We start from the raw sequence: 15,244 nt of genomic DNA on the forward strand, positions 1-15,244 counted from the left end.
GCCTCGATAACCACGGAGCTTGGTCCTACCTGGTGTAGGATTGGTGCCGAAGCTACTCCCGCCCTTTGACATCCCCATGCACTCCGCCCCTTTCACAGCCCCGCGCGGCACAGGCAGGAGGGGCGGGGCGAGTGAGGGGCCGGTTAGGGGCGGGGCTTGCCTCCCACGGCGGGAGGGCGGAGCCTGCCGTGGAGCTTGCCGGCTCGATTAGGACCTCGGAGAGCTCCAGGCGCCGAGACCAGAGGGACTGGAGAAGCAGCCGCAGCCCGGCTGGACCGACGCCGGCGAGCCCGCCTCCCTCCGCGCGGTTGGCTTCCCGGGCTTTCAGGCAGTCGGTGGCGTCTGAGGAAGGTGCCTAAGTCCGGGGACTGACAGTCATCCCTCTGGGACGCCGACGCCGCCGTCCAGCCTTTGCTCCCTCACACCTGTGTGTGTGCGTGTGACCACCCGCGCGCGAGTGTTTCTGTGAGGATGTTTGTGTGCGTTCCGGCTGGGCGCGCGAACGTCTGTCTGAGGGTGTTTGTGTGTTCACGCGTCCGCGGACGAGAGCCCCGCGCCTCGGCGCTCGGTCCGGGGGAGGGACAGCTGGAGAGGCGGCTGTGCGCGCCCAGCAGGCTGAGGCGGGACTCGGGCCGCACGTCGCTGCCGCCGCCTCAAGTCCCCCGAGAGCTGCCGCTGCGCTCCGGGGAGAGCGGCCTCAGCAGACAGAGGAGGAAGGAGGCGGACACGAGATGGGGAGACGGGGATCGGAGGGGGGAGGGTGAAGTAGAGGGACAAGTAGAGGCAGCTGGCGTCGCCGCTCGCCCCTCCGGTCGGCTGTGCCTGTGCGCCACTGGCAGGTGTTTTCAGGTCCCGGCTGCTAGGGGTGGGGAATAAAGGCCTCTCCCCCATTTCCTATTGAGGAAAAAGGGTGCACTGAAGATGATGTGGGGAGAGCCCGGAAGGTGGTGGCAGAGTAAATACCGGCTCCCTCCAACATTGTTTTTCTGAAAATAAAATATTCTGAGCTGAGTGTTTAGAAGGAAGGCCCTCCCTTAAGAAGAAAGAGTGTTGGTCTGTTGGACTCTGGTTTGATTGTATAATAATGATGATATAATGTTAATGACGATGATGACACTGCCTTTTATTTTTACCCCATGCTGATAAAGCGTAGCTACAGCTGGAATTGCTAGAAAAGCTGATCTATCAGGAGGGAATACTGTTGCTTTTGGAGTTATGTTTTATTTATCTATTTTTTTTAAGGATACGCTTTTTAAGAATTAAAATTTGACTAATGAAGCCTGACTTTTTTTCTGGTCGGTTATAGCCAATGCTCATAAAATTGGGACTGTTACTGCCTTGTTTAATGAAAAGATAAAGGCCTTTGCTCAGGTATAATTTCATGTATTAAGTCACCCCCTTCCTTGTTCTTTGAATTTCTCGACAGTGTTTAAAATGAAGAAGTTTAATTTCCGAAAAGTTTTGGATGGTCTAACTGCCTCCACCCCTGGCAGTGGTAGCAGCAGTGGCAGTAACAGTGGTGGTGGGGCTGGAAGTGGTTCTGCACATCCAGGAGGGACTGCGGGGGTTCTCAGAGAGGAGATCCAGGAAACCTTGACTTCAGAGTATTTCCAGATTTGCAAGGTAAGTTTTGAATTGGCATAAGGCCTATTCTTCCTTTATTACACTGTTGTGGGGAGACAAAGGGGAGAAACACACCAGAGACTAGAAATTGTTGAGATGCCAGCATCAAAGTCTGGCGCAGAAAAAGCCTGTGGTTAGGTCAGTTTGAATTAATAAAGATATTTTGGGCATCAACTCAGCGTCATCTTAAAAAGCAACGATAGTTTAAAGGGGAAATAAGCACGTATAAAAAGTAGAATTTGCAAGCATTCCAATAGTGGACAAAATTTTTTAATACGTATAAGTAGAAAACTGAAGGAGAAAATAGTCATTTGGTTTCCAGGATTGTCATTCAGAGAAATTGTTATTTCACTGTTCAATATATAAAGTAAATAAAGCTATTAGTGTGTTTCTAGAATTAAGTAGATAAATGTCTACTTGAAAGTGTCCAATGGCATTGATTTAAATTTTTGAATAAAAACACTCTCAGATTGATTTTCAAACCCTTCATAAATACATACACAAATGCACAGGCTTAATACTTGGAATAACTTGTAATACTTGTAAAAACTCAAAAACAGCCAGTGTTCTGCTTTAGTAAGAAAGAAAACATTTCAGGTAATTATACTTTGATGTTGAACTTGTAATGAATAAGCAGTTTCTCATGAGGAGGGAAGATGAGAATTTACAAAACAAGCATTGTGTTTATGCATAGAGATATTGTTATACTTTCTGACTTAAGTGATTTATAATTTTTATTGTGCATTTTCTGGATTGCCTTGGAATGTGCTTTTGACATATACGCAATAAAAAAGCTACTAAGTCATTCATGTGATACAAATGAATATAGATTTATAAATGTGTTTGACTAAGAAGAAATAGAAAACTTGTGAAATCACAGAAATTAAGTACGAACTATTTTGACCCTTTTACAAAAGTTCTAAACAATTATTAAATGTTTTGTAGTAAATGATGTATAATAAGTTTCAATCATTGCCTTAGCCTCTATCTAGCAGGATCATTATAAAAACATTAAATCTATAGTTATTAGTTTAAATAAAAGCAAGTTTAGGTTTGATAAACAGATTAAATTTTAACCTACCCTGTGAAATTTCTATACAACAGTGATTTTTTTTCCTCAATGGGAAACAGATATTCTGTAAGATTAGGGGAGGGCTTAATAGTAGTCAGATGAATGTGTAAAAGGGCCCTGGAGGCCAAATTTGCACTGCTATGCATGGAAATTTTGCCCTGACTTTTAAATCTTTGACATACTGCTATTTTCATTCTCAGATTCTGGAAAAAATTTCCAAATTCAATTTGTAGATGTGATAATGATACAGGAGAATTTTAGTGGATGTAAAATTGGTATAGAAAAGATACTGAAGCAGAATGGCATTGTGCTGTTGAGGTTATAAAGCTGGTAGAGAAGGTTTTAAATACAAAAATTTAATTTTTCAGGGAAATGGGTAAATTCAAAAGAAGAAAATGGACTATGTAGTCATCTTTCTATTTATTTAGACAAGAGTTAGCCATGGGACATGGCAGAAGTTAAACATATACTACTTTAAAAACATATTGCATAGTAGGAAGAATATTACCCTAGGAAACAGATAATTTGTGTTTTATTTAAAGCTCTGCCACTTGGCAGCCATATAATCATAGGCAAGTTATTATCTCCCTTGAGCCTTGATTTCTACTCTTGCAGGATAGAAATAAGTGTTTCTACTCTCCTTAACTAAAAAAAAAAAAAATTGGGAAGATTGGCTATATAGATTACCTGGTCTATATAAAAATGGATTAAAGAAATTCCAAAATTAGAACTGTTACTGACATGGGGACTTTATCTAGACTCACTGATTAAATGTGCAAAGAACATTCTATTCTGAGTACTAAGGAGTTGGCACCTTCTGTGTACTTTTACGTTATTAACATGGCCAGAATATAAAAACTCTGCTCTTTTATAAACTATCCTCCTCTTTATTATCTGATCAGTCATCAAATCTTATCTATTCTGGTGCCTTGCTATTCTGAAATTTGTGCCTTTTTCCATTCCACCAGTACTTATTCATTCCATTATTTTCTCATTGGTATCTTGAAGTCACTTCCTAATTGATCTTCTCACTTCTTGTTTTACCTTATAATATTTCAGCTTGTTATAATGATAGTTATTTTCAAACACAATGTTAATTATATCATTTTACTGCCAAAATTCTTGTAGATTGCTCTAGAGCAGTAATGCTCTTTAAACAAAAGTCTTATATGAAACTCTAGCAGATAACATCTATTAAAACAAATAAATATGATAGTTTATTGGCACATATTTGTTTTATAAATTATAAAATAAATTATACAGTCAATAATAATTTTATATTTGTTTTTTATTATACAATATCATCCATATATAAGTAGTAGGATATTCGTCTTAAAAAGTTAAATTATAAAGCTACATAATCATAAAACCTTCATAATCAATGATACACCACACATACACAGTGATCAAAACGTCAGAAATGGCAGAAGCAGCTTTGGTTCAAGGTCAGCAAAAAACAAGTTAATTCATCAGGTTACTGTAATCTGTTTTAAGTACACTATGTATGCATTTGAGTGCCCTTGTTGTTCAGGTATTTATGAAATATATGAACTGTCTTTCCTGAACTTGAATTCTATGAAACATATTTTGAAATCACTGCTTATATATAATGATTTTCAAACTGCGTGACTTGATATGTATATCGTTCCTTTTAGGAGTGAACTTCCATTATCATTTCCTTGATTCCCTAGGAATACAACATTCCCTAAAAGCACCATATTTTCTCACATTTAAATACTTTTACTCAGAACAGAACGCCTTTTCCATCTTTCATATAACTGGAGAACTTCCAGTTACTGTTTACCTCATAGTTCAAACATCACCTCCATGAGACCAACTCTTGACTACTGCCTTCTCATCTATCCACCAGGGTTATTGTTTCCCCTCTTCTCTGTTTTCCTATATCACCTGGCATTTACCTATAGTGTGGATTTAGCACCTTGTAATTAAAAATATTTTTAAAATATCTCTCACTGACTTTATACTATGAACTCTTTGAGAAGGAAATATATTTTTTTCCTTTATTTTGTTTTGTTATCATTGCATGTCCACTACTTAGCAGGCTAATTGTTCTCAACACTGGCCATCTAAGAGAGATTTTCAATATGACTTGAGTCTTAGAGGATCAGAATCTCTAGGGTTGGGTCCTAGGCCTTCGCATTTTTTTAAAAAAGGCCCTGTGGGAGATTCTGATAGTCAGTGTTGAGAACCATTATACATAATAGGCACTCAACATACTTTTTAAATGAATGAAGCATTATATACAAGGTTGGTTGATTAATTGAACACAGTTTAAAATAGAAAGCTATTAATGATATATGTCAAACATTTAAATATACATCATTTTACAAATCACTTGGTAAATGACCAAGATTTTTGTTGCGTATTGATTCTCTGTTCCGAGTTCTGTATGACCTGCTCTTCCATAAGGCAGCCCAAATTCATATGTACAATTTTCAGTTTTGGTTTATATAGAGTAAGAACTTACATTCTTTTGAGGCAAACCAATGTCAAATTCTCTAGATTATACAGACAGTCATGTATTGTTTAACAGTGATACATTATAAGAAATGCATTATCAGGCAATTCTATCATTGTGTCAACATCACAGAGTATAATTACACACACCATGCTGTTGTATTGAATATTTAGACAATTGTAACACAATGGCAAGTATTTGTGTATCTAAATCTATGTAAATATAGAGAAGGTACAGTAAAAACACAGTATAAAAGATAAAAAGTGGTACACCTGTTTAGGGTACTTACCATGAGTGGAGCTTGCGGGACTGGAAGTTGCTTTGAGTGACTCAGGGAGTGAGTGAGTGGTGAGTGAATATGAAGGCCTAGAACATTACTGTACACTTTTATACAATGGGCAGTGCAGAAGCTTTGTTTACATAAACATCACCACAAACACATGAGTAATGCATTGTACTACATTCCTATAGTGTCACTGGGTGATAGGAAGTTTTCAGGTACATTACAATCTTATGGAACTATCATTATATATGCAGTCCACCATTGAATGTCATCACATGGCGCATGACTGTATATATTATATACATTTTTTTATCCCTGTAGTTAACTGACCCACACCTAATTAGGCTGGGAGCAGGAGAATGTGGGTATTTTATTTATTTATTTATTTACTTTTGATTGTTTTTGGTTTTTTGTAAGTACATTGTTATGAATGTGGGCATTTTAGCTAGAGAGTATTTTACTACTTTTATGCATTCAGTGAACCACTTATATCCATCTGTATGTTTTATTATGCAAATAGAATGGAGAATTTTTCTTTAGCTAGGAAATTAACTAAGTTAAAATTAGTTTAGAAAGCTACATCTGTAAGATATCCCATTTGACCTATACAGTAACCATAAGGCAAGGCAAAGAATATGTTAATATTTTAATTTTCCTGATAAGTCATTTTTAGGCCAGAGAATTTAAGTGGTATCCTAGGTCTTCACATTGGTAAGAGACATAGCTTTAACACTCTGTTCTTCAATTCTTAAATCCATTTTTTTTTTTTTTTTGCTTCATCTGTCTTATTTTTTAGAAAAAGTAATATGATAAATTTCTCAAGAAACATAGATATTTTGAGAAGGTCAAGATTATTCTGTTTACTCTTCCTTCAGACTATATCCCCAAAATGATTACATTTCTTTTCCTCCACCACTGCTACCCTGAACCAACCCTCCAATATCTCTTGCCTGGACTACTACTGTATAGCCGAAGTATTCTCCTTGCTTTTTCTCAGGCTTTATCTACAGTCTTAATATGTAGAAGAATTCTTTTACAATTCATATCATATTTCATTCCTGTTCAAAACTCTCCCTGGCTCACATTTTTCTGAAAAATAAAATCATAAGTCCTATTACATCTTACAAAGCCCTAAATGATTTGGCCCTTGAAAAAACTTTAATTTCAACTGTGGCTTTCTTTTTTTTTTTTTTTTTTAATTTTCTTTCTTTTTTTTATTTTATTTTATTTTTGTATATTTTTAAATTTTCTAATAAGCACATTTTTATTTATTTATTTATTTATTTTTTATTGTTGGGGATTCATTGAGGGTACAATAAGCCAGGTTACACTGATTGCAATTGTTAGGTAAAGTCCCTCTTGCAAACTGTGGCTTTCTATTATTTAGTCTCCACAACTTCAATGGCCTTCTTACTGTTTCAAAGACATGAGTCCTGCCTCGTGGTTTTTGCATTTGCTATTCTTTTTACCTGAAATAGTCTATTCACCACATTCCCAAATAATTACTTCCTTCCTTCACCTTACTTGCTCTTCACATTTTTCAGTTCTTAATTCAATTATTACCTTCTCAGAGGGGTCCTCATTGACCACTGCTCACCCACTTTATCGTCTACCCTTATCCTGATTACATTTCTTGGTAATATTTAAAACTATGTATTATTAAATTATATATTTACATTTTGTTTCTTTCATTAGCATGTAAACTGCATGAAGGCAAGGCTTTATTTTGTTCTCATCTGTTTGATGTGTAGAGCAGTACCTGCCATACAGAAGGCAGTCAAATATTTTTTGAATAAATGAATAAAGAAGAATAAGGATGCTGATAGTGGTATGGTAAGAGCAACCTATATGTTATTTTGAATAGCTTCTTGGAGATATTTTTATGTAATAAATTTTATATTATGTAGAGGAAATCATCTAGTGAAAGAGTAAAACCACTTTAGGAATGTGGTATTTAATTTTCAAAAAGATGTGGAAAGGAAGATTATAGAAAGATTTAGTCAAATTAAGTTTTTATTGAGGGAGATAGTAGGAACATTCCTGTTTCTAAATGATCTTTGGGGGGGAATAATTCAGAAATATTAAATTGACAGTGATGAACATGTGGGATGTTCTAGACTAGACATAACAAAATAGGCAAAAATAGATAGAACAAAATGACATAAACCCCAAAGCACTGAAGGAACTCAAGTTAGCCAACTCACTATTTCTAAACATTTATATCTGTCTTTATAAATGGTAGTGATGTCAGAGACAACATGTAGATAACTAGTACAATTTCTGCTGGGAAATGGATTTATAATCATTATAAATAAGATTTATAACAGACATAATATCAGATTTTCCCAAGTAAATACTTATAAAATCAGAAACAGGTATGGCCTGCAGAGAGTTGGGCCTTTCAGGACACTGGAAGCTGAAAGGAGATTAAGTGCCCACATATTCCTGAATACTAGGTCTGCCTCAAGATTTCCATTGTCTTCACATCCTCTGATTTCATATCACTTTACCTGAGCTGTTCTGTAACTAGTAAAGTTCTACATTTCTGGAGTTTTCATCCATAAAAGGAATAATAGAAGATTCTCTGAGAAGTGTAGACTTGTCTCATTTCTTTTTCTAACTTGTCTCATTTCTATACTTACAAACTGGTAGAATAAAAGGTGGTAAAGTTGATGCTGTAGGATAACTAATTATAGATATAGCATCTGGCAATGACTTTATGCTCTTGTCACCAAAAAGGACAGTTGAGGATGGGCATTTTAAAAAATGGTAATGGAGGTAAACCAGGAAGAACTAAGTTACCTTTTATAAGATTGATATGTTTATAAGCTTAAGAGTCAAAACAAATAAAAATTAAAAAAAATTTTAAGAACCAGAAACCAAAGCTAGATTATTTGGTACTCTAGGCTCCTCCCTGCTTTGCTTATCATGAGAGCATGAAGTTGTAGGGGCAGACTCAAGGGATTATAGACGTGTAGGAAATAAGTTTATGATTTTTTAGAGTTACCATAGAGAACAATCATGTTTTCTCACAAAAAGTCCTTTGGTGCTAGTATTTGTCAGCAAATTGGGTTGTTGGTCTCACTTAGTGTATCTTAATATGAAACTAATTTAAATTCTTATGTAATTTTCAAGTGTGTTTGCCTATAGGATCATTAGTAGTGGTTAAACCAAATTCCCATTTCTTAAGATTTTAGTACATTTCCACAGATAACCTTCTGCTTTCATTTAAGGATGTGCCTGTGTGAAAAATCATGGGATTAAGTTTCAAAGTTAACTTTTAAATAGGGTGATTATATTGATTTCTTATATTATAATTATATAAAACTACTTATATATTAGTTTAACAGCAATAATTTTGACTATGTTCATAAAATCTCAAGTAGAAACTCTGCTTTAACCTTTTAAATTAAGTTTTACAGTAGAACCTCTGGAAGTTGCCCACCCAAGAGACAGTAACTCACTGGTCAACATATAAAGGTGGTTAACATAAGAAACTAGGCCTACAAAAAAAAAAAGAAAGAAAGAAAGAAAGAAACTAGGCCTACTGTACTGATATGTACATGTAGTGCATGACTAATCTGTGAAAATTAGATTACCTAGAGGTGGTCAATGTAGGGAGGTGGAGGTTCTACTGTATTTCTTATAAGAATAACTTTGATCTTTTTATTCCTACTTCAGTGTCAAAATAGTGATCTTTATAAAAGCCTCTTTTTGTATTTATTCCTACTTCAGTGTCAAAATAGTGATCTTTATAAAAGCCTCTTTTTGTAGTGACAGTTATTTTCTTAATAAATTTAAAAAAGAGGATGACTTTTCTTAATTCTTTCTAATATTTGAAATACATCTAATCTTTTAATTGTATAGTACACTGTTGTTTTTGTTTTAAGTATACTGAGTAATCATTAATAATTTTCTAGTTAATAGTAAAATTTATTTATAAGGACTAGCAGAAAATCAGTGATTAAGTTTTAGAAAAGCAAAATCAAATCATATTTAAAGGATTTAGAGAAAGTAGTTGTAAAGAATAGCATGTAAGACCTCCAAAAAGTACCTAATAGGCCAACTATGATACCTGGGGAGGGCTTGGTTAAATGAAGCATTCATAGTACTGAAGGAATACAGTAAGAAGATATTTTGACATGTTTATTGTTTAGAGGATATTTTGCTTATTATGACAATAGCAAAAATCAATATCTTATTACATGTGCATTTTATAATAATTAAATTGATTGTCCCTAGTCCTCCTCATAAAAAAAGGAACAAAAAACCTGATCATTTTGTAATTGTGGTTTTAGATGCAAATTAAATACCTTGATTTAGAAAGTAAAGATTAATAGCTATTTTTTTTTTACTTTGCCCATATGATATTTAATTTGAAAATACAAATCGCCATGCAAAAAGTATAAATGGGTCAGTTCTCCTGAGAGATTAATAGCTATTTAGAAAGTAAAGATTAGTAGCTAGATAAAAGTCTTATATTTCTGTTTTCTCTTCTGTTCTAAATTCCAATGACATTAAAAATCTGATATTTTGCCAAAATGAACACAATATAATTAGTCACATGGACAAAAAATTGATTGGATTACTTAATATGAAGTCTAATTTGTTCATTGTTAGTTGACTAAAAACCTGTATATAAATATATAAACCAAAAATGTTTGAAAATCTGTAGTATACAGTAAACTGAAAAGTTAGATTGAGTCTTGGAAAATTTGTTCCTTGTTAGTTCACTAAAAACCTGTATATAAATATATAAACCAAAAATGTTTGAAAATCTGTAGTATACAGTAAACTGAAAAGTTAGATTGAGTCTTGGAAAATGCTTACCGTTGGTAAACACCTAAACAGATTGAAAATATAAAGCTAGCAAAGGAGACAAGGAAAATGTAACAGAATAATATGAGGAAAACTCAAGAGTAGAAGCACGTAATATCAAGCTTTCTTCATAAACAATATTAAAGAATAGAGAAATTTAGGTGTATCTCTTTATTGCAGGGAATTCAAGGATGGTAAAAACAAACAGTTTCAAAGCAACAAGCAAACCCCTCAACACTGTAGAGACAACTGAATTAGATTAAGAGGAAGTTGATTAGGATAAAAATATTTTTAGTAAGGTGATGGATATAATTAAGGTTACACTGCAAAAGAGGATAGAATGGGTAGAATGAGAGCTAATGTAGATTAGATGTGTGAGGAATTGATTTTATATAAAAAAAAAGTGGTGAGACAGTCAACAGTGTACTTTCTCACCCACTGGTGTAAGTTTCAACTTGCTTGGCTTACTGGTGTTGCTGGGAAGGTTTCATTTGTTTCTGTTTGCCTAGCATGTATGTTTCTTGATATTTGTGTATCTCAAAGCTTTCATAGTGACTCGTGTGTGGTAAATTCTGATGTCATTTTGGTACATTGTGGGGTGTGAATGGAGTTAAGCAACAGAAAAGCAACTGAGGCTACCAGAAAGGGAAAGGTAGGGCGAGAAATAGATTTGCTTTTTAAAATAGTAAAGAGTGGGCACAGTGGCACATGCCTGTAGCCCCAGCTACTGAGGAGGCTGAGGTAGGAGGATCCCTTGAGACCAGGGTTCAAGGTTGTAGTGCGCTATGATGGTAAATAGCCACTGCACTATAGCATGGGCAACATAGCGAGACCCCATCTCTAAAAATTAATAAATGAAATGAAATAGTAAGGGTATCTCATTTGGAATTTTTTTCTTTACTCAGTAAGAATACATATTTTTATTCTCAGTAAAATTTGTGCTTTATCTCCTTCAGGTAAATAAAAATAGGTGCTTCCGCTAGGAGATTGTATTTGTTTCCTATGGCTGCTTCAACAGTTACCAAAAATTTATGGATTTAAAATGACATAGTATGAAATAGGTGTTACTGGACTAAAATCAATATATTGGCAGGGATGCATTCCTTTCTGGGGCTTTAAGGGAGATTTTGTTTTCTTGACTTTGCAGCTTTTAGAAGCTACTCACAATTCCTTGGCTGGTGGCTCCCTTCCATCTTCAAAGTCAGCTACGGATAATTGATCTTTTCCACGTTACCATTCTGATGTTGACTTTCCTTCCTCTCTCTTCCACATTTAAGGATGTTTATGATTACTTTGCACTCACCAGGATAATCCAGGTTAATCTCATTTCAAAGTCAATTGATCAGCAACCTTCATTCTATCTGCAACCTTAATTGCCCTTTGCAGTATAATCTAATGTTTTCACAGGTTCTTTGGGGGCTGTTATTCTGTTTACCACCAAGATGTTCATCACTCTCACTGGTTTTTGTTTTTTATTTATTTTATGAAAAATTTTAAACACGTAGGAATGGAAAGATAGCATAATGAACCCCCAGTTTCAATAGTAATCAGGTTTTATATTCTAGCTCATTTATATTTTCTTATTTACTATTTTCCCATTTCATTAACTTAATGCAAATCTTAGACATTGTACCATCTCATCTGTAAAAACTTTAGAGCTCAGATAAGGACTTTTTTCTCCTTGCATTTTGTAATGTAACCCCAAATACCATTACCATTCAATACCACATGAAACAAAATCAACAAAATTTCCTCGTATAATCTGTATACTTAATGATTAAATTTACTGTCAATCTCTTTTGTCCTTTGCTTACATTAAATTTTTATCTTCTTGGCTAAAATATCCTTTATTCTAAAATAAAAGAACTTGGAAAATGTCTAAAAAATTTCTTATGTCACAGTTTAATTCCCCTAACAAGTTTAATACTCTGATTGGGACTATTAACATTCCAAAATAACTCTTAAGTCACAGTTTCTCTTTTGGTCACCAAATACTTGTTGAAAGGATTGAAAAGTGTTTAATCTTGTTCTGCTAAGTATAGTTACCAAAGAATTATCTTCAAATCAACCTTTTTTGTTCTCTGATAAATGATACTCTCTAATTCTCTTTAAAATTTGGGGGGAAAAGTGACTTGTACTTTTGGCTTTCTTAAAATTTATTTTTTTCTTGGTACATAATAGATGTATATACTTTGAGGGTATATGTGATAATATACATATATTTGCAATAATCAAATTAGTATAATTGCGATATCCATTACCTTAAATATTTGTCTTTTCTTTATGCTTAAACAAATTATTCTCTTCTAGTTATTTTACGGTGTCCAATAGATTACTGTAAGTTATAGTCACCCTACTGATCTATTTAACATAGGTCTTATTTAGTCTTAATTGCAATATCCATTACCTTAAATATTTGTCTTTTCTTTATGCTTTAAACAAATTATTCTCTTCGTTATTTTGCAATTTCCAATAGATTACTGTAAGTTATAGTCACCCTACTGATCTATTTAACATAGGTCTTATTCAGTCTATCAGACTGTATATGAATTTGAATCCAATCAACCTATCTTCAAGCCTGTCTCATCTCCCCGACTTGCCAGCCTCTGATAACCACCAATTTACTGTATCTTTATGAGGTCCACTTTTTTAGCTCCCACATAATAAGCGAGAACATGCAAAAATTTATCTCTGAGCTTGGATTATTTTGCTTAGCATAATAACTTCCATTTTCATTCATATTGTGGCACACGACAAGATTTCATTCTTTTTTATGGCTAAATAATATTTCATGTGTATATATGATACCACTTTTTTTTTTTTTTTTGAGACAGCATGCCACTGGATAAAGTGCCATGGCATCTTCATAGCTCACAGCAACCTCAAACTCTTGCACTGAAGTGATCCTCTTGCCTCAGTCTTCCAAGTAGCTGAGATTACAGGCACCCGCCACAATGCCTAGCTATTTTTTTTTCTGTTTTTAGTAGAGACCTGGTATTGCTGTTGCTCATGCTGGTCTCAAACTCCTCAGCCACCTCAGCCTCTCAGAGGGCAAGGATTACAGGTATGAGTCACCATGCCCAGCCACCACATTTTCTTTATCTTCTCATCCACAAATGTACATTTAGGTTGATGCCATATTTGACTAATGTCAGTAGTGATGCAATAAACATAAGCATGCTTGTCTTAAATCCGTTTTGATTTGGTGTTAATATATGGTGAGAGATAGTGGTCTAGTTTCATTCTTCTACACATAGCTATCCTGTTTTCCCAGCACTATTTATAGAAAGACTTTCCTTGCCCCTTTGTGTGTTCTTGGTGTCTTTGTCAAAAATGAGATGGCTATAAATAAATGGATCTATTCTTGGTTATTTAATCTGTTCTATTGTTCTCTCTGTGTGTTTTTATGCTAGTTCCATGCTGCTTTGGTTGCTGTAGCTTTGTGGTATAATTTGAAGTCAGATAATGTGATTCCTCCACCTTTATTCTTTTTGCCCCCCATGACTTTGGCTATTCTGGGTCTTTTGTGATTCCATAGATATTTTAGGATTTTTTTTCTATTTATGTGAAGGATGTCATAGATATTTTGATAGAGATTGCATTAAATTGGTGAATTGCTGGGGTAAAATTGTCATTTTAACAGCAAGCATGAAATATGTTTCCCTTTTTTGGTGTCCTCTTTTATTTCTTTCAGCAGTGTTTTATAGTTTTCCTCCCATAGATCTTTCATTTCTTTGGTTAAAATGATCCCTAGATATTTTATACTCTTTGTAGCTATTATAAATGGAATTGCTTTCTTGATTTCTGTTTCAGATTGTTCACTGTTGGCATATATAAATACTAATAATTTTCGTATGTTGATTTTGTATCCTGCAACTTCATTGAATTCATTTATCAGTTCTAACAGAGTTTTTTTCTTTTTTTGGAGGGGTCTGTGGATTTCTCTAAGAATTATATCATCTATGAACTAACTCATTTGACTTCTTCCTTCCAGTTCGGATGCTCTTTATTTCTTTCTCTTGTATAATTGTTCTGGCCAGGAATTCCAATAGTATGTTGAATAGAAGTGGTGAAAGTGGGTATCCTTGTCCTGTTCCAGATCTTGGAGGAAAAGTTTTCAATTGTTTCCTGTTTGGTACAATGTTAGCTGTGGGGTTCTCGTGTATAGCCTTTATTATTTTGAAATATGTTCCTATTCTACCCAGTTTTTTGAGGGTTTTTATCATAAAAGAATATTGAACTTTATTGCATGCCTTTTAAGCGTCTGTTAAAATGATTGTATGGTTTTTGTTATTGAGTCTATTCATGTGATGTAGCACATTTGTTGATTTGATATACTGAACCATCCTTGCATCCCTGGGATGAAAACATTTGGTGAATAATCTTTTTAATGTGTTTTTGAATTTAGTTTGATAGTATTTTGTTGAAGATTTTTACATTTATGTTTATTAGGCATACAGCCTGCAGTTTAATTTTTTTTTTTTATTTTGGTATCAAGTTAATGCCTGCCTCTTAGAATGAGTTTGGAAGTATTTCTCCCTCTTCAACTTTCTGAAGACTTTGAGTAGAATTGCTGTTAATTCTTCTTTAAATGTTTGGTGAAACTGTGAGGTCCTGGGCTTTTCTTTGACGGGAGACTTGTTATTACTGTTTCAATCTCCTTATGTGTTATTGGTTTGTTGAGGTTTTCTGTTTCTTCATAGTTCACTTTGGGTAGATTTTATATGCATCCAGGACTTTATCTATTTCTTTTAGATCTTCCAGTTTATAGGTATATAGCTGTTCATAATGGTCTTTAGTGATTCTTAGTATTTTTGTGGCCTCATTGTTATGTATGCTTTTTCACCTCTGGTTTTATTTATTTGGGTTTTTTTCCTTAGTCTGGGTAAAAGTTTGTTGATTTTGTTTATCTTTAAAAAACCAACTTTTTATTTTATTTTCTGTAATTTTTTGTTCTCAATTTATTTCT

General features: G+C 34.5%; 1 protein-coding gene across 1 annotated transcript in view; it reads left to right on the top strand.

Moving 5' to 3' along the window:
* The first annotated feature begins 254 nt into the window (after window positions 1-254).
* STXBP5L (syntaxin binding protein 5L) overlaps window positions 255-15,244 on the top strand; it is a 412,846-nt gene continuing 397,856 nt past the window's right edge. Inside the window, exons 1-2 of the mRNA XM_053565493.1 lie at window positions 255-351; window positions 1,427-1,623. Of these exons, the coding sequence (XP_053421468.1) occupies window positions 1,435-1,623 (189 nt within the window). The 5' untranslated portion in view covers window positions 255-351; window positions 1,427-1,434. The remainder of the gene's footprint in view (window positions 352-1,426; window positions 1,624-15,244) is intronic.

Source organism: Nycticebus coucang, chromosome 16 (genome assembly GCF_027406575.1).
Source record: "Nycticebus coucang isolate mNycCou1 chromosome 16, mNycCou1.pri, whole genome shotgun sequence".
In the NCBI taxonomy this organism is placed as follows: Eukaryota; Metazoa; Chordata; class Mammalia; order Primates; family Lorisidae; genus Nycticebus; species Nycticebus coucang.